The following is a 21,609-nucleotide window of genomic DNA, read 5'->3' on the forward strand; positions in this document are numbered from 1 at the left end:
CTTAAAATGTGTAAGATTAATTCCCTAAAAAAGTTCTGTTTTTATAATTGCTGAAAAAATTGTATTCTCTCCTTCCGTTTTGTTTTCGCCTTTTTAAATGGTGTTAACTAGTGAGTAGCCCGGGCGTTGCCGCGAGTTGATACTGTTGTAGACGTGCAATCGATAAATTTTTTAAAAGACTTTTAAAATCGTAATTATCATTGTCAATCTAAAATTGAGTTTTTTTTTAATTATATTTTTTTAATAGAAACTTGTGGTTTGCACTTATATGATTTTTTTTTTACATATTAATAACACACTTGATAATTGGCTTAGATGGTGAAATAATTACTCTTGTTATAAAAGGTTGAGGGTTCGATTCTCCTTATCCACGTCATCAAAAAGGGAATAGTATAGATTTCTTTGTTCACCAATCAATAAACATATGCTCCGTAAAATATTTTATAATTGAAAGTGTTTCGATTATTATGATCGAAAGGAGTATCAAATTTGCGAAAAAATGATTTTTTTATTTATTTTTTTTCCAACAAGTAGAATAGCAACTTTTGTCTGTGGCAAGGCCTAAGAACTATTTGCTATTTTATTTTTCTTTTACTGTTCTCTTCTCTGTTTTATTTTTTTTTAATTTATTTATTTATTTTTTATTTTTTTTTATCTATGTTCTTTAAAGTAGTTCATCATTAAAAAAATCTACTACCGAACTCTGTATTTTTTTAGTAGTTGCTGAGCTCCTAGCATGCTCCATTTGTCCATAATCACATATCTAGTGTTGTAATGAGTCTATATTGTAGGATTATGTTCCCTGCCTCGAGCGAGGTTACGTAATCATATGATCAAATCACTTTCTCCAATTGAATTACCAACAATATTATTTAATCATTTGGGCAAAATTACCAAGATTAATCAAAGAAACTTAAACTCGATTGTACTCTTCGATGAAATGCTAAATGAAGCAATACAAATGAAAATAAACAGAGTACGTTCTCAAGATAGTTGAACAAATTTAACTTTATCAAATCACTAAAAGATGATAAAAATAGAAAACTTACGAAATATGTTATTATTGCATTGTCTTGATTACTACAAGTACATATTAGTCTCTGATTCACAAACATTTGACTCTAGAAAAAACTACTAAATCAGTCCTATTACTAAGCATAAACCACCCACATTTTTATTTATAAACCTAATCAAAGATGGTACTAAAACAATAAAGATAGATGATCAAATATATTAATTCAACGTATGTAACAATCAATCTTCTTACTAACTCACTCAACTGACTTCCTAACAGAATAACCGACTCAACTGACTTACTACCAGACTAACTAACTCAACTGAATTATTAACAGAGTAACAGTCAATCTTGATTCTGATCAGATAATTTCTCAAAGATCTTGTTCAGGCATCTCGACCTCTTCCTGATTGTCGTCGACCAGCTCGACCGCCTTCTCCTTTCTCCTCTGGCGCCACATTCTTGGCCTTCTTCATCACTGATTGTTCAGAAATTTCACCGAGTTCTATCTCCTTCCTCTTGTTCTTGGCCTTGTTCATCAGTGATTGTTTAGAACCTCCACCGAGTTCTATCTCCTTCCTCTTCTTCTTCGCCTTCATCTCCTTCTTCCTCTTCTTGTTCATCTCCTTCTTCTTCTCCTTCCTCTTATTCTTCGCCTCGAGCCTACAACTTTCCTCATTCTCCTTCTCCAAAGAGTGTACTTTGCAGGAAATCGAACATTACAATGCAGGTTTGATGTGAAATCCACAAGATGCACAATCAACACTTTCTAAGTTTCTTTCCTCCAACATTCTTTACCCTTACCAGAAGAAGATGATTTAATTTGATTTCTTGGTTTGATGTAATACAAATAATCATAAAAACCCTCAATATCAGTGTCATCAAAAACCTGTTTATCTAAATCTTGAATATCCTTCTTCACGTAAATATAATCGCCAAATGGATCCGTGAATGCTTCAATTACTTTATGGCCATTATGACCTTTCACCTCTACTATCGACATCGAATCGCCGCCACAGTCTGCAGAAATAAGCTTTAACGTCTTCGCCTAGTGACTTTGTTGTGTCGAATTTGGCATTGATGAAAGGTTTTAACGATGCTAGATTATCCATTCTAACTTCCATTTTTCTCAACTTTTTTGAGTATTTTTGTGTTTTTGATTTTCTAAGGAAAATGATGGAGGTTTTAGTTTTTGGTTAGGCAAATAAAGCGGCTATTTGATGTCTTGGACTTAAAGTTGTTTATATAGAGTATTTCTAGAAAAATCATCAATTAAAATGTGTAAGATAATTTCCCCTGAAGTATCTCTGTTTTAATATGTTGGAAGTACAAGTGGACAACTGAGGTAGAGTAATCAATAATTTGTTTGTAAATTTTAAATTTTAATATTTAATCTTTGTATTGACAATGAAATTAATTCAAAAAATTTCAATTAAATAACATTATAATCTACTCTGTACTCTGGATATATAGCTTGTAATTTGGATAATCGTGATAAAATGAAGGAAAAACAACATTACTATTACGGTGTAGATAAATTATTTCATAATTTAATCTTCTAAACGTGGTGGGGGGTACCATACAATTAATGTTGTACAAACTACAAAGGTTAAATTACCTTAAAATAATGAAGTACATAAAGATATGCTGATGGTGAATCTATGGAGTAGACTTTTTTTGCATTATAACTTTTGGATCAAGATTCAGAAGAATTAATATATACGAAGTGTGTGTGTGTATATATACACTCATAGTATTTGATAAATATATAGACTGCATTGAAGATTGTTCAACAAGTTCCAGCAACTTGCAGCTAGCCTAAAGGTTGTTATAACAGAATTGACATGTCAGCACAGTTTGTTATAACAAACTCTCAAGTCAGCAAAAGTTCCAGAAGCTTCTTCGAATATGTTCTCAGCTCCTTCTCTTGTAATAGAATCCAATATATTATATATATAGATTCTATCAGCTTCTTTTGTAAGCATTCATTTTTCATAATAATCAAACACACTTTTGTCATGATGTATTTTTCTCCCAAAATTCTCTGTATTCAACTTCTTCATTAGATAATCACAAAAGCAGAATTTCTCTCAAATTCTTGAATTCTCACTTTGTAACAGTATTAGTTAAACTATTACAACTAATAGGCAAATAGAGGAAATATAAGGCTAATTTGGACCGATGTCATCTTCATGGGTAACACTTGAAGTGGGTATCGATGAGAGACCGTTGCTTCCCTCAAACAATGTTTATGGGGGTATGTTCCACAGCTTGTAAACTAAAACTAGGGTATTAGGGTCTGTTCACATTTACTTAATTTCAGTTCAGTTCAACTCCAATCAGTTCAATTTAGTTCAGTTCAATTCAGTTCAGTTCAACTCCAATCAGTTCAGTTAAGTTCAGCTTCGAATTTCCTTCTCTCACATATAATTTTCATTCTAGTTCAGTTCAGTTCAGTTCAACTCCAATTAGTTCAATTCACTTCAGTTCAGTTCAATAAATGTGAACAAGCTCTTAGTATTATTGTAATCAAATTATCAAGCACTTTCTCCAATTGAATTACAGTACTAGTTTATGTTGGGCTCGGGTCAACCCATCTTATCAGACCGCAAGCACATAAGTATCATAATACACATATTTGTTTTTTTAGACACTTTTCCTAAAAGCCTTATACTAAAAGGTAAAAATTAAAAGAGAAGGTCATCTTTCCTTATTTCTAACATATGGAATTTGGGATGAATAACACCAACAGTTACTATAATTTTAGGGAAAATAACCAAGATTGCTAAAAAAAACTTACAAATATAATGTAATTCCAACACAACTCATTCAAAAAAATTCTCAAACAAGCAATAAAATATGGACGAAATTAAACATATTACTCAAGAAAGTTAAAAGAAATTGGACTCTATTGAATCTCATTTTTTTTTTTTTAAAGGACTCTATTGAATCACTTAGATTAAAGCTGACGAAATCTAAGAAATATATCATAATTGCAGTGTTTTATAACCTACATAAAAATCTCTGATTTACATACATTTGATTCTAATAGAAATAACCTACATTTATTTAAGTACTAAATCAGTCCTAATTAAAGATGATCAAATATTCGTCATACTAACTCAACTGACTTGCTAACAGACTAACTAAACTCAACTGCCACTGCTAACTAACTCAAGATACTAAAACAGATTATTTCTACCAAGAAAAACAGAACCCCCTCAAGAAGAAAGAACATGTTCAGGCTCCTCGAGCTCTTCCTGATTGTCGTCTTCTTGACCGCCTTCTCCGAGAATAACTAACTCAACTGACTTACTAACAGAATAACTAACCCAACTGACTTCCTAACAGAATAACTAACTCACTCAACTGACTTCCTAACAAACTAACTCAATTGACAGTAAGCAGAAGAAGGATGTTGTGCAGGCTTCAATTCTCGAGCGCTTTCTTTACTCAATTGTAATTCCACATACGTAGGTCAAGGTTAACGTCTTCTTGACCGCCTTCTCCTTTCTCCTCCGGCGCCACATTCTTGGCCTTCTCTTTCTCATCCGATCCGCTGCCACTTTCTTGGCCTTCTGCACCAATTTTCTTGGGCTTCTTCATCACTGACTGTTCAGAACCTCCGCCGAGTTCTATCTCCTTCCTCTTGTTCTTCGCCTCGAGCCCGGTACTTTTCTCCAACGAGTGTACTTTGCAGGAAATCGAACAGTACAATGCAGGTTCCCTGATGTAATGACCACAAGATGAACAAACACCATTTTTTATCCTCAATTTCTTAGCCTTACCAGAACATAAAGATGATTTTATTTGATTTCTTGGTTTGATATAATACACAAGATCATCACTTCTCTTGGCATAAAACTCTATATTAGCGTCATCAAAAACTTGTTTCCCTAACCCTTGAATTTCCGTCTGTCCATAACAAAAATCGCCTAAAGGATCCTTGAATGCTCGAACTACTTTATGGTTTTTATGACGAACATCCTCTGCCTCAGCTTTCGACATCGAATCGCCACCACATTCAGTGCAGAAAAAAGCTTTAATTCGTTTGCCTAATGACTTTGATGTGTCGAATTCGACATTGATGAAAGATTTTAACGATGCTAGATTATCCATTCTAACTTCCATAATTTTTCTCAACTTTTTTGAGTAATTTTGTGTCTTGGTTTTCTAAGGAAAAATGATGGTGGTTTTAATTTTTGGTGATGCAAATGAAGCGGTGAATTGCGTTCTTAGAGTTGAAATTATATATAGAGCATTTCTAACAAATGTGTAAGCTAATTACCCTGAAAAAACCCTTTTTTTTTTTTTTTTTTTTTTTTTTTTTTTTTTTTTTGACAGGACGAACTAAAAAAGAACAATAGAAAAGAACTAAAACAACTAAAAGGACCAGAACAAAAAATGACGATGGCGAGCCTGAATAGCTAACCAATGAGCCGGAGCCACCCACTGACGAGGAACCTTCCGAAGTTCCCAAGCTGAGAACCTAAGGAGGATATCCCTAATGTCCTGAATCAACCAGATGCAAGAAATATCTCGACCTCTTTTATCTTAAAGATGCTCGAAGCTGGTATAATGATATCAATATCAATTTCTTAATTTTTTAATATAAATGTTGTGGATTATTAATATCAATTGATAAATTTTTTAAAATATTTCATAATTTGTAGTAATAAGTTAACATTGAGATTTGAGCGTTATAAAAAAATTAAAAAAAAAAAAAAAAAACTTTTAAATTCAATACCACTGTTATGCACTCGTGCAAATGTATGAGGTATACTAGTGTGAATTTTTTCTACATGTACAAATCTTTCTTAATACTCCCTCCGTTTTTAAATATTTGCTTCACTTTCCTTTTCCAGTCGTTTTTAAATACTTGTTCCATTTCCCAATTTGGAAAGCTTTGACAATATTTAATTAATTCCTCTCACCTAGTGGACCCAACAATATTTATTTCATATTATCTCTTCTTCAATTCTCTACACTACTTTTGGTTTTTTACAATTTTTTATTCTTCCACCATCCCCACTACCTCCATATTCTATTATTTTCTCCAATTTCTCCTAAAACTCCGCGCATGGAGAAATGGAGCAAGTATTTAAAAACGGAGGGAGTACAAAATTACGGGAAGTCTAGAACTATATACACACGAAGGGTGTGTGGAATAAGAGTGTGGCGGCCAATTTAGCTATCAACTTTAAGCTGAATCCCAATTATTAGTTGGTATATTAAGAGATATGGCAATTGAATCAGACCCTAGTGTATACCCCTTATTAGGATGCACCATGGGTGTGTGGCTGTGTTGCTCTTGGAGTTGTCAAACCCCTTGTAACATACTAAAATTCAAGAACGTGTAAGTCGAGTGATTTATAAGTCATAATTCTACTCCAACGTGAAAGGGTGCTCTTAATTAGTCGGTTTTCTAATAGGTTCAATTCCTTCTGCCCATTCAGAAGATGTTAACAAAAGAAAACCAAGTCTAAAATAAGCTTAAATAAAACTAGATTGCACCTTGATGAAAGTTCATGTACGAGTACGTTGACAAATTGTTATGTGATGGAGATTTCTTATTCAATGATATGAATGATTTCTTGATAACATATTAATGTCGTACACTATTATAATTATTATAATTGTTACTAACACACTTGAGCTGCATGTATTTATAGGTATAGATTAGCGCTTGACTGATTGTTACAATAGGCCAAATCTAGTTACTTTTATTTAGCTTCGTTTTGGAAAATGTAGTGACTTCTTGTTTTTAATAGTTACATTAACATATGAAGATTTTGATAGTCACTTCAACATATAATCAAATGACCAAACCACTCAAGAAAGTTCAATAATCTTTTGGGCAAACTTGTAAGATTCAACTGTCATACTAACTAATAACTCAGCTGCATATGCTGATCTGATGACTCAAACCCAAAAAACAGAACCCCTCAAAAAGACAGAGCTAGCTCAAGCTTGTCATCTTCTTAACCGCCTTCTCCTTCGTCTTCTTGGCCACTTTATCACCAAATGTTCAGAACCTCCAGCAAGTTGTATCATCTCGAGTCCACGACTTCCCTTCTTCTTCATCTAATGTAGTTTGCAGGACATCGAACAGTACAAAAATGCAGGCTTCCAACGCGACTCAACAATTAATCAAGCAAGATGGATGAAATTACAGAGCTCTCAAGAAAGTTAAACAGATTGAAATTTATGTAATCACTAAAAGATGAAGATTACTACAGAATATACTATTATTATTGCATTGTCTCTGATTGACATACATTTGAATCTAGAAAAGAAAATACATCTATTTTCCTACTAAATCAGTCCAATTACTGACAGAACCACCCCACATTTATTCATAAACCTAATCAAAGATGATACTAAAACTAACAACACGCCTAAACTTGTAGTAAAGATGATCAAATTTATTAATTCAGTCTTCATACTAACTCAACTGACTTACTAACAGAATAACTAACTCAACTGACTTCCTAACAGACTAAAAACTCAACTGACTGACTTACAAACTAACTAGCTCAGATCAACTAAATCATTAACAGACTAATATTCAATCTTGATGCTGATCAGATAATTTCTAGCCAGGAAAACTTAAACCCCTCAAGAGGAAAGATCTTGTTCAGGCTTCTCGACCTCTTCCGGATTGTCGTCTTCTCGACCGCCTTCTCCTTTCTCCTCTGCCGCCACATTCTTGGCCTTCTCCTTCTCCTCTGATCCGCTGCCACTTTCTTGGCCTTCACCTTCTCCTCCAGCGCCACTTTCTTGGCCTTCGCCTTGTCCTCCGTCGCCACTTTCTTGACCTTCTGATGCAGTCTTCTTGGCCTTCAATTCTGCAGCATTCTTCTTGGCCTTCTTCATACCGGATTGTTCAGAACCTCCACCGAGTTCTATCTCCTTCCTCTTCTTCTTCGCCTCGAGCCTGAGACTTTCCTCCTTCTCCTTCTCCTGCTCCACCATCCTGCGTACTTTGCAGGTAACCGAACAGTACACTGCAGGTTTCTTGACGTCACATACGCACATTTTGCAATGCCTATAATGTACTATATGACCAAAGTAATCTGTTGGTTTAATTAAACACACATCAAAATTATTATAGCGATGAACTTGTATCTCAGAATCATCAAAAACCTCCTTCTTCATATCCTCCTTTTTGTAACACAAAGCTGATGGAATAAGAGTAAATAAAATAAGAAATCAAAAGTTACTGCTTACATTCATGAAACAAAGAGAAAGAAGTTAGGCCAATATATAGCCTTTACAAAGCAAAAACTAAACTAGCTAGAATTAAAGTGGTAACTTCCAGCTGTCATAAAGTCATACCCAACTACCCCATTATTCGCTTTTTTTACAAAAACCTTTTTATTCAAACTGTGGATACCGAGAAACTGATCGGTTTTCATGGAGAAGCATAAACCCTCACCGAACAGTGGTCAACACGCTTAAATTTTGAATTTTTTTCTTCAAATTCTGCCGGTAACGCTTGATGCGGCCGAGTTCTTTTAAAAAACGGTCGTTATCGCGGGGTTTTGAAAAGCGGCGTGCTGAAATCAGTAAATATCGTAACGGTAACTTGGAAATACGTCACGTCTTGCCCGATTCGCGACGTAACGGCCGAGTTTTCGAACCATGGTTGTGATACATAAACTTCCTCCTCTAACTCCCTATTTAAAAAGGCAGACTTCACATCAAAGTGATAAACAGGAAGATTGAGTTTAGTAGCTAGACATAGAAGAATTCTCACCGTTTCAAAACGAGCTACGGGTGAGAAAGTTTCATCAAAGTCAATACCTTGATGTTGAGCATAGCCTTTTGCCACGAGCCTAGCTTTGAACTTATGTATGCTTCCATCAGCATGGCGCTTGATTTTATAAACCCACTTCAGACCAATGGGTTTCTTGCCTCTTGGTAAATCGACCAACTCCCATGTGCGGTTGCGCTCAATTGCTCTTATTTCCTCCTTCATTGCAGCTTGCCATTCTTCGATCTCATTTGCTTCTTCAAAACATGTGGGCTCGGTCACATACAATGCAAAGGAGCATGATTCATAAATTTCTTGCAGTGATTTGAATTTTTTGGGAGGTGTCTCACTGGAAGAACTTGATTATGCCGGGCTCACAGGTGAGGATCCACCACTTACAGGAGTCGTTGCACCGTTACTTTCTGTTGATGGTGTAGGGAATTGAGAACTTTCAGGGAACTCCTCTACAGCAATAGGTTCACCATTATTTGCCAGAGAGAAGTCAGATTGTACACCATCAGAGTTGAAGTTCCAACTAGCATCTTCATTGAATACAACATCCCTGCTAATCAACACTTTGCCACTCACAGGATTATATAACTTATAGGCTTTGGATTGAGTACTATATCCAATAAAGATGCATTTTACAGATTTATCATCAAGTTTTTTTCTAAGTTGAGAATCAACCAAAGCATAAGCTATACATCCAAAAACACGTAAGTGGCTTACCTTGGGCTTGTTGCCTTTCCATGCTTCATACGGTGTGTGATTGTAGACTGCCTTTTAGGAGAAATGTTGAGAATATAGACAGCTGTAGCCACTGCTTCACCCCAAAAATATTTTGGTACGCCCCTTGCATTCATCATGCTTCTGGCCATCTCTACTATGGTTCGATTTTTCGGTTCTGCAATGCCATTTTGCTGCGGTGTGCGTGGTGCTGTGAGCTCTCGATGAATCCCATTGTCCTCACAGTACGCAATAAAATCACCTGACATGAATTCTCCTCCCCGGTCTGTTCGAAGTGTCTTGATTTGACACCCACTCTGTTTTTCTACCAAGGACTTGAACTTCTTAAAGTAATCAAATGCCTCAGATTTGTATTTCAGAAAATAAACCCAACACATACGACTAAAATCATCCACAAGCAGCATGAAATATCGATTACCACCCAAAGACTCAACTGACATCGGACCACATAAATCAGCATGAATTAACTCTAAGCTAGTTGAAGCCCTCCAAGCCTTGCCTATAGGAAAGGAAGGCCTACTCTGTTTCCCATTCACACACCCTTCACAAAAACTCAAATTACTAATTTCAGGCAGACCTACAACCATCTCTTTTCTGCCTAATAATTGTAATCCCTATACATTCAAATGACCATATCTCAAGTGCCACAAATTTTCTTTTGAACATCCTTTTGTGACTAATGCATGACTATGGCAAACATCAAGTGGGAACATTCTATTAGAAGTCATTTTTATATCAAAGTATTTTTTGCCGGACTTCTTATCATGTATGCTACAAGTAACACCATCAAATAAAACTGAATAGCCACTAAGCATTAATTGACCAACACTCAATAAATTATGAGCCAAACATGGTACATATTGCACATCATTGAGAAGCTTTACATTACCAAGAGTCGTTTTCATTGCAACCGTACCTCTGCCTTCAACCTTAATTGGCTTGTCATTCCCTAGCCGAACTTCTGATTTTAATGACTCATCAAGTTCCTTGAACATAGATTTTGTGCCACACATATGATTGGAGCACCCACTATCTATGAACCATACATCCTTGAACCCATCATCGAGCCTTGAATGAGCCATGAACAAATTTCTTTCTTCCTTCTGGTTCTCTGACTGCTCGGTGAAGTTGGCATGTTGTTCTGCTTTTTGCTTCTTCCAACATTCAGCTTCTTTGTGGCCATATTTTTGACAATAGTGACACTGAATGTGACTTTTGTCTTGTCTTTGATCACCATATTGACCCCGACCTCTACCATAGTGTCACGGTCCGGGAGTTTGGACCCCGAAACGTGCGGCGCGCTCTAGCCTTTTGGCGGCAAGAACGCAAGCCTTGAGCGGAAGAGGGGCTTGTGAGCACAAAGCAACACAAGCGGGCAATAGAATCTCAGGAGCACTCACGTCTATCTGGGCGACAGAGTGCGGGTGGTCGGGGCTTGTGGCGGCCGATACTTCAAAGCGGGCACAAGCGGGTCCGAACCACGAGTCCTTAGCGCATCAAGTTGGGTAGGAGGGGAGCTAATATGCAAGTAAGACACAATATCTATAAAGGTCTAACAACAAACAAGCATAAAAGCAAGGCAACACTTGGTAGAAGGCTTTAAGATTTCATTAATCATTCGCCCTCTAAAGAGCTTTAAATGACATACAAGGAGAATCCCTAGTGAACACTGATCTGACAGTAACACAATAATGGGACCTCAAGCTAAGAAAACATAACCTAAACTCTAGGAAAGCAATTAAATGGAATCTAATACATCAAAAGGAGTTGGATTCTAACATCCTCCCCCACTTAAGCTGTCGACGACCTCGTCGACTTACAAAAGTTACAATCAAAATTAGAAGACCCTAAACTATCTCAAGTTTCGGATGCGCCGTTGGTGCGGCTGTCTTCTGGAATCTTATCTGACTCTTGAGCTGGATCTTCTTTGTTGACGAGGAGCTTGTCTTTGGAGTCGCTCGGCTCGAACATCTTGTTGAGAGCTTCATCTCTAAATTTCCTCCTGGGAGTGGAATCTGTTGAATTAAGGGGGACAGCTGCTTCCACCATCATCTGTTGGGGAGCTGCTTCCTTGAGACTGTGGTGGAGAGCTTCAAGTTGTGGCTGGTGCCTCTTGGGTGACCATTTTCTTTGTAATCCCTTGCACGCGCCCTGCGTTGTTTGCTCAACCACTGCTTTTCCTCCCTCTTGGGAGGTTCTTCTTTGGTGTCTCTGTGGTGTCTTTGGGCTCGTCGCTCTTTGCTTCGAACCTTGTGACTGATTCTGGTTTTGGCGGGTGTGTATTTGGGATGTTGCCAACTCCATGGGCTTCATCTCCCGCTTCTCTGGGTTTCTGGTGCGAGCTTGTTTCTTCGATGTTGCCTTCTTCTCAGGCTCCATCACTCGCATTGCCGAAAGGTATCGGACTTCTGGTTCTTCTTGAGGTGCTATAATTCTCATAGCACTCAGGCGTCGTATGGAACCCATCCTGTATGTGGGCTCCTCATCGCTGCTAGTCTCTTTTGTGGCCTCCTGAACGGACATGGATGACAATCTCTTTTGGATCTTGTCAAGTTCTTCTTTATGCTCGCAATCCCACCATTTGTGTGGACCTCGACAAAGTATGCAGTTTATCGCCCTTGTGTTTGCCGAGGATGCGCCGGCCCTCGAGTTTCCTGAGTTGTGGGAGGGGGTAGATGTTTGTCTCTGGGCATCACCTCCTCCACTTCTTCGATGATATGTATTAATGGTGTTGGACGATACTCGTGAGCCGTTCTCTGTACCCTTTGGAGAGCTTGGAGACGGACTGTTAGAGCGTGTTGACGTCCCACTTGAATCCTTCTCGGATTGACGACCCTTCCCGACTGAGTAGTCCATCAATCTCTCAGCAGCACACATAGCAGCAGCGAGGGTATCAATATTCTGCCTCAAAATCTCTCGCTGCGCCCATTCCTTTAACCCATTGACAAAGTTGAACACACGATCTTTCTCATTCATGTCTGTGATGTCCAACATTATCGCCGAGTATTCCTTAACATAGTCGCGAAGAGAACCCTTTTGGCGGCACTCTTGCAACTTCATCCGTGCAACAAACGCTGTGTTGACGGGGTAGAATTGTTCTTTGAGTTCCTCTTTGAACTCCGCCCATGTATCAATCTTGATCCTTCCTGCTTCGATGTCTGCGTGCTTGGTGCGCCACCACAGCTTAGCATCTTCGGACAAGTACATGATGGCAGTATCCACCTTCTGATCGTCACTCAGTTGACATATTCGGAAGTACTGCTCCATGTCGAAGAGGAAGTTATCAACTTCTTTCGCATCTCTAGCGCCGCTGTAGTCGCGAGGTTTGGGCGGCTTTATCTTCGCCGCACTAACACCCAGTGCGTCTCTGCCCACAGCGCGCGTTAATGTAGCACATTTCTCAAGTGCTTCATCGGCTTGTCCTTGAACAAATTGCAATTGTTCGCGGAGGGCATCTCTGTCAGCCATCAATTTCACAATTTGCTCGGCTTGCTCGTGTACAATGACTTGGAGCTCGACCCATTTGTCCGCCTTCTCCTCGAGCCAAGCGAGCCTTTCTTCTACGAATTCCATCTTCGTGTAGCCCTCCTTGGTGCCTACACGGGTTGCTTGCGACGAGGTTTGAGCCTCGGCTCTGATACCAACTGTCACGGTCCGGGAGTTTGGACCCCGAAACGTGCGGCGCGCTCTAGCCTTTTGGCGGCAAGAACGCAAGCCTTGAGCGGAAGAGGGGCTTGTGAGCACAAAGCAACACAAGCGGGCAATAGAATCTCAGGAGCACTCACGTCTATCTGGGCGACAGAGTGCGGGTGGTCGGGGCTTGTGGCGGCCGATACTTCAAAGCGGGCACAAGCGGGTCCGAACCACGAGTCCTTAGCGCATCAAGTTGGGTAGGAGGGGAGCTAATATGCAAGTAAGACACAATATCTATAAAGGTCTAACAACAAACAAGCATAAAAGCAAGGCAACACTTGGTAGAAGGCTTTAAGATTTCATTAATCATTCGCCCTCTAAAGAGCTTTAAATGACATACAAGGAGAATCCCTAGTGAACACTGATCTGACAGTAACACAATAATGGGACCTCAAGCTAAGAAAACATAACCTAAACTCTAGGAAAGCAATTAAATGGAATCTAATACATCAAAAGGAGTTGGATTCTAACACATAGCCACGACCTCGTCCACGAAATCCACCACGGCCTCTGCCACGACCGCCGGAAAAATGAGCCTTCCCCTTAGAATGCTCTCCTTTCACTTGAAAAGCCTTCTCCTCCACCTTCTCATCATCTTTTTTAAATCTAGCTTCATGAGCTAATAAGGAGCACATCAATTCATCAAATGTGTAATTTGATAGGTCCTTTGACTCTTCAATTGCAACAACAACAGGATTAAAATCACTATCTAAACTTCTTAACACTTTACTCACCACCCTTTCATTGCTGATACTTTCCCCATAAGACTTCATTAGATTAACAATGCCAGAGACTCTAGACAAGTAACTATGCATTGACTCCTTTTTACCCTTATTCAACCCATCAAATTCAGAACGAAGGGATTGTAATTTGACAGAAATTACCTTTTTATCACCAAAATACTCATGTTTAATAATCTCCCATGCCGCCTTTGCTGTCTTTGCGGAAGAAATACGGGGAAAAATTTCATCATCCACTGCAGATTGGATGAAAAATAAGGCCTTTGCATCCTTTTTGCGATTATCACGCAATTTTTGATCGGGCTCCTCCGGTGACGTCTCCGGTTCATCATACCCGACCTCAACAATTTCCCATAGTTCTTGAGATTTAAACATGGTTTGCATTTTTATACTCCAAAGATGATACTTCTCACCTTTAAAAATTGGAATAAGGGGTTGAGCAAAAGGATTCACACCATTGTTGGCCATTATTGTGAAGGTAATTAATTTGGTTCACTCCCTCACTGTGTTTCACTCGGCTAATTTGGGGTAAAATTTGGTTCTGTTTTGTTTTATGGAAGGTGGAGGTTTCTCTCACTTACTTTACTAAATTGAAAAGGAAGAAACAATTGAAGCCTGCACGTGGCCTTCAATTGTTTCTTACTTTTCGATTTAGTAAAGTAAGTGAGAGAAACCTCCACCTACCATAAAACAATTGAAGCCTGCACGTGGCCTTCAATTTTTACTGGCTCTGATACCACTTTTGATGGAATAAGAGTAAATAAAATAAGAAATCAAAAGTTACTGCTTAAATTCATGAAACAAAGAGAAAGAAGTTAGGCCAATATATAGCCTTTACAAAGCAAAAACTAAACTAGCTAGAATTAAGCAACTAACAAATAAAGTAGATAAACATGGTCCACTCTTGACTCCACTAACTCAACTAACTACTGACTTAGTCTAAGAACTAATACTAACGTTGCTTACATTTATTTAGACACTAAAATAGCAACTAATTAATTAATGTTTGAAGCATAGTCAAACAAAAGCGCCGCCCTTCTGTGTATGCCTCACTACTCGAATCCATTTATGATCACTATGATGATTATCTATCTCACCTTTCTTCAATGAATCGCCGCCACACGTGAAGCAGAAATAAGCTTTATCTTCGACGTATGCCAAACCCGTTAGGGAGAATTTCGCAGTGATGAAGGCAACAAGCTTATCCATACTAGCTTTGTTCTGTTTTCTGCTATTTTTCTTCACTTTTTTTTTGGTTTCTTGGTTTTCTAAGGAAATGATCAAGGTTTTAATTTTTGGTTATGCAAATGAAGAGGCTAATTGTTTTCTAGGAATTAAAGTTGTTTATATAGAGAGCATTTCTAAGATTTGATCGCTTAAAATGTGTAAAGCTTAATTCCCCTGATAAAGTTCTGTTTTATAGTTGCTGAAAAACTTGTACTCTCTCCTTCCCTTTTGTTTTCGCCTTTTTAAATGGTGTTAATTTCTTTGTTCACTAATTGATAAAAATATTCTCTGTAAAACATATTATAATTTAATATGTTAAAATACTTATAATACATCTATTTATCAATAAAAAAAATTTGTACTAATTTGCATAACAAAAATAAGTGTTTTAAAAAGTATTTAACAATATTTTATTTAATGACATTATATTGAATCAGGTATATAAATAATCGCAACATCAAGTACTTAATGTCCAAATTTTTCAAAAAATTTTAGGGTAGGACTGTAAGGATAATATGGGAATTTTTAATAATATAAACAAACTGTGTTTAGAAAGAAGAGATAACAAGAAAATAGCATAAATGAGATTGACTAGAGAGAGAAATAATAAAAAGAGACAACAAGCTCAATTTGTTCGAGCACCATTGAGGAAATCTAAGTTCATCAGCCTGATTGACGAGGGTTGTAAATCAGGGGGTATATCCGTCTTTTGCACGTTTATGTGTGGGGTAAATATGTAACTTTACGCTGATGTTGTTTAAACAATAACTTGGTTGGGGATTTGTTGACTAACGGCTTCGTAAGTCAAAACGTTACACTTCCGTGAGTTTTCGTCACTTTCTCAAATTGTAAACTCACTTTCCCAAACTTGAAACCTTAACTGAGAGGGCCCTGAGCTATCATCTTCTCCCAGAAATTGATGAGCAAATTCCTTAATTTTTAGACCAATTGTGAATGGTAAATAATACTGTAAGGAATAATATTCAGACGGTGTATTATCAATTCCGACCAATTTTGATTGGTAAATACTAATTCAGAATAGCAAGACGGTGTATTATCAATGGCGAAGCAAGACTAGCAATTCTTGTTCTTTGATTTACCAGACAACCATTCTTGTTCGTCGATTTATAGGTCGGACGCAAATCACTGTAACTTAGTTTATGGATGTCTTGTGCTTAATATGTAATTTATTCATTGCTTAAAAATCACTGTAAGTTTTAAAAAATCACTGTTCGTCGATTTACAGGCCAGACGCAGATTCATGTCCGTCGATTTTATTGCTATTTGAGATGAATTTGGCGATCGAGGAGAAATGCTTTTGTTTTAAAAAATGTTTTTAGACTTGAAAGATTCATGTAACGACGTCGATTTCACTGTTACTAACGGCCATTTTTCAGCCGTTACCACAAACCGTACGAGTGAATATAATAACAATAAAAAGGACGGTGCCTGGCCCACATCAGCGGCTGATTGACAAAATTTCGTCAATCAGGCTGATTGCCTGGGTCTGCCTCAGCACCATTGATAACGCTGCCAAGGTGGTTTTACTTTGCTCATTTTGGGTTTTAATTAGGCTTCGTGGGTTAAGTCCAAGATATCCCCAAATTGATTTTCAAGATCACTAATTTCCAACAAAAGGTCAAATTGATTGTTTCATACATTAATTACTTACCAATTCAACACATAATCAACATCAAATAAACTATTAATCAAAATTGTGTATCATTATATAGCATCAAACGAAGTAAATAAGTTGTATGTTTTTCTATTACTTTCTTTTTCGCTTATCTTTTTTCTAATTATACATTTAAGATTAAAAGACTAATTTGGAGAATTTGAGGAGAATTTGAAGAATGAATTATAGGTGATTTTAGAGTTCAATTGAAAAGAATAACCATTTAATATGAAGATACAATGAGTACGAAACAAACGTAACATGAGAGAGAAACCTAGTGAGAGAGAGTCCTCACCACGCCCAAACAATCCACTGGAACCACCCCCCTACACTACCTTTATCAGGAGAGTTGAACCTTCTTTTGAGTTTTGTAAATGAATCATTAGTGGACCAACCCAATTGGAGTAAATTAGACCCACACAAAAGGTATATATTAGTGCTTGACTACTTGTTAGTTGTTACAATAGGCTAAATCCAGTTAATTTTATCTATCTTTGTTTCCAAAATGTAGTGACTTCTTACTTGTTTTTAATACTCGTTACATTAACATATGGAGATTTTGATAGCCACTTCAACATATATAATTAAATGACCAAACCACCCAAGAAAGTTCAATAATCTTTTGGGCAAAATCATCAAGATTACTCGTAAACGTAAATTATAATTTAACACCAACACAACTATTACGAAGAAATGCTTCATGAATCGATTTGGACAATTACACAGATTACTCAAGAAAATCGAAAGTAATAAACCAGACTTTGATTGATGCAGTATTGCAATAACAATAACAATACACCATATATCGTGCTAAATTAATAATTGAACATCACGAAATCTAAAAACGATGATGAAATCTTATTTCATTGTTTTTTATCAATTGTGAATCCAACATTTAACAACTAAATCAGTCTTAAAATTGGCAGAAACTACCCCACATTTATTCATCACAAACCTTAATAAAGATGATACTAAAATAACACACCTAAACTTGTAACAAAGATGATCAAATATACTAATTCTACTGTATCAAGAATCCACTGTCATGCTAACTAATAACTCAGCTGCATTTGTTGATCTGATGACTCAAACCCGGAAAACAGAACTCCTCAACAAGACAGAGCTAGTTCAAGCCTGTCGTCTTCTTGGCCTTCTTCATCACGAATGTTCAGAACCTCCACCAAGTTGTATCGCCTTCCTCTTGTTCTTCACCTTGTGTCCACGACTTCCCTTCTTCATCCAATATAGTTTGCAGGACATCGAACAGTACAATACAGGCTTCTAACGCGACTCAACAATTAATCAAGCAAGATGGATGCAATTACAAGAAAGTTGAACAAATTGAAATTTATGACATCACTAAAAGATGATGATTACTACAAAACATACTATTATTATTGCATTGTCTCTGATTGACATACATTTGAATCTAGAAAAGAACATATATCTATATTTCTACTAAATCAGTCCAATTACTGACAGATACCACCTAATCAAAGATGACACTAAAACTAACAACACGCCTAAACTTGTAGCAAAGATGATCAAATATACTAATTCAACTGTAACATTCAATCTTCATACTAACTAACTCAACTGACTTACTAACAGAATAACTAACTCAACTGACTTCCTAACAAACTAACTTTCTTGGCCTTCTCTTTCTCCTCCGATCCGCTGCCACTTTCTTGGCCTTCTCCACCAATTTTCTTAGGCTTCTTCATCACTGACTGTTCAGAACCTCCACCGAGTACGATCTCCTTCCTCTTGTTCTTCGCCTCGGGCCCGGTACTTTCTCCCTTCTCCTTCTCCTTCACCAAAGAGTTTACTTTGCAGGAAATCGAACAGTACAATGAAGGTTTATTGATTACATTTCCACAAAATGAACAAGAAGCACCATCTTTTTCCCAAATGTTCTTCTCATCACTTTTAGGTGGTGGATTAATTTCATACACCATTTCCATAAATGCCTGATGCGTATAACCCTGTATACCAGAGTAGTCAAAAACCTGTTTCCCTAATTCTTTAAGATCCCTCTCTTTGTAACAATGACCTCTTTTACCTGGACCCTTGAATGCTCGAATTACTTTATGCCCTTCTTTGATATTATGTTCACTCTCTGCTTCACCTTTCGTCATCGTATTGCCGCCACAATCAGTGCAGAAATAAGCTTTAGCATCTTTGCTGCCTAATGACTTTGATAGGTCGAATTTGGCATCGATGAAAGATTTTAACGATTCTAGATCATCCATTCTAACTTTCATTTTTAGTTGTTCACTTTTTTGAGTATCAATTTTTGTGTCTTGATTCTCTAAGGAAAATTGTGGAGGTTTGTTTTAGTTTTTGGTTATGCAAATGAAGCTGCAATTTTATTTCGTGGAGTTGAAGTTGTATATACAGAGAGCATTTCTAGAAGAAAAAAAAATTGATATTATGTGTAAGATTAGTTTCCCCTTAAATTTCTCTGTTTTAATATGTTGGAAGTCGTACTGTTGTAATAGTATCTACTCCCTCCTTTATAAAAAATTTATGCAACGCCGTATTAAAATTTTTAATCATCATCAATCAATAATTTTGTTTCTAAATTTTCATTTCTAACTTTTATATAGACAATGAAATTAATTCAACACTTTTTAATTAAAAAAAGTATAATCGATTCTGAGACATATCGAAGAAGAAAAAACAACTAATTATCATTATATAAATAGATTATTTCATAAAATTTTAAGCAAAGTGGGCGTACCAAATACTAAATATTGTACATCAAGGCTAAGGGTCTGTACTCATACGTTGAAATTCAGTTCAATTCAGCTCCTAATTTCCTCTTATAAAATATTCATTTCAGTTCAGTTCAATTTAGGTCATAATTTCCTTCTCTTATAAAATATTCATTTCGGTTCAGTTCAATTCAATTCAGCTGAGTTCAGTCAATGCGAACAGACCCTAAAACCAACTTATTTTAAAAAAATAAAATAAAAATAAATAAATAAATAAACCTTTAAACAATGAAGTATTTATATATACATGTCATGATCTAAATCTAATGGAGTAAAGCTTTATTAAACTATTACAACTAAAAGATAAATAGAAGAAATATAAGCTGAGAAATGTTGGGGCTAATCTAACTTAAAAAATACCCAACCTGACCAGTCCAAAACAAATCTGGCTCCTTGGGTCACTTATTGAGCTTGGACCTATTTTTCTAATGTGGGCATGGCCAAACCCTCAACAGGTAATCAGACCCCAATTGGAGGAATGATGGACCGCTACCCGGTATAGGTCGCGTCGCCCAATACCAAGTGACGTCAGTTTTTTTTTAATTAGCTTAAGGTAAATAACAGTACTTAATAAATAAATAACAGTATTGATAAACTAATAACAGTACCTTGATTTAAACTAACGGTTTACACATATTTTTACTATATTTTAATTTGATAATTTATATGACTTTTATTGGTACTAGTTTTCACTACTTTACTACTTATATCTTAAACAAATTAGCTTTTACATTTAATAGTCCACCATGCTTCGCAATATAAAATGTTTTACGTAGAGAGTTTTGACCAATACCTAAACTTAGTCGACAATGGAACTTCCGGGTTCTGAGCTTCCGGCTTTACCAAGGTAGCTAACCCCAACCCCGTCTTCCTTAGATCAGGCACATCACAGATCTGATTCGTTTCCTACCTTAGATCGTAATCTCTACTTAAACAATCTTTATTCTATTTGTGATGGTACTTTTTAAACATAAAACTAACTCATTTGTGACATAAGTTTTGGGAGGATAAACGTTCCCTTTTGAAAGGAAAATTTTATTTAATTTGAAAAGATTACAACACTCATTTCTTACAGAAATAAAAACAGAAAGTCTAAACAGACATGACAAGAAATAGAGTTTTTCTCTACTTTAAGAGAGATGGAAAACCAATCTATCTCTTAAGGTGAGGATTTTCTCTAGAGAATTCTTTTGTTTTCAGAAATGCTCTAGCAAACTCACTTCAAGCCTTCTTTCACTTATTTGCCTAATGCCCTTTATATAGGGGAAGGCTCACAAAGGTCATCGACACTTTCTATGGTTTACAGAAACCATGACTCAGCAAGTGAATATTGTTCACTGCTTTCCTAAAGATTCTTTAAAATAAATAAAACGTGCTACAACAGTAAAAGTAGAATACATAATTTCTGGTGTGGGCTCAGGACTCCATCATATTTTGTAGACCACCTTCGTTGTCCTTACTCTCTTCATAATGGACATACATTTGGTTGTCTTCTTCTATTCCGAGATCCATCACACATTTGGCAGCATAGGATTCATCCCATGTGACAAAGATCTCAAATAAGTGCTCTTTTCCCTCTAAGGATAAATATCTTCCAGCTTCAACTTGTTCAAGATAGTCATACACATATTCACCATGTAATACTCCTTCTTCTAAATAATTCTTTAACCATTCTGGTGCTACTATTGTAGTATTTCCCACATGTATTATGATTGGTGGCTCTTCCTTTATTGCCATAAATTGGTTAAGATACTGAGCAATATAGAAAAATCCATATGCTCTAGCCTCCGTGGGATCCCTTACTCGCCTTTGATGGATACAGATTGGATCTTTGATTTTGCGATGAACATTTTCAAACATGATCAGGAAATGTGGAGAGCTAACTTTACCTTCCACTATTTCAATGTTTGCACTTTGTACAACGACTTGTTCAACTCTTCCTTTGTATCTTGTTGCATCATAAATTCTCCTAAATACAT

At 36.7% G+C, this 21,609-nt stretch overlaps 1 protein-coding gene across 1 annotated transcript; it reads right to left on the reverse strand.

The window, feature by feature from the left end:
• Positions 1 to 13,660: 13,660 nt before the first annotated feature.
• Positions 13,661 to 14,419, reverse strand: LOC145619801 (uncharacterized). Its single transcript, XM_081674494.1, has one exon. The coding sequence runs from the start codon at positions 14,417 to 14,419 to the stop codon at positions 13,661 to 13,663; it is 759 nt and encodes a 252-aa protein (XP_081530620.1).
• Between the last annotated feature and the right edge of the window lie 7,190 nt (positions 14,420 to 21,609).

Source organism: Chenopodium album, chromosome 27 (genome assembly GCF_948465745.1).
Source record: "Chenopodium album chromosome 27, dcCheAlbu1.1, whole genome shotgun sequence".
Taxonomy (NCBI): domain Eukaryota; kingdom Viridiplantae; phylum Streptophyta; class Magnoliopsida; order Caryophyllales; family Amaranthaceae; genus Chenopodium; species Chenopodium album.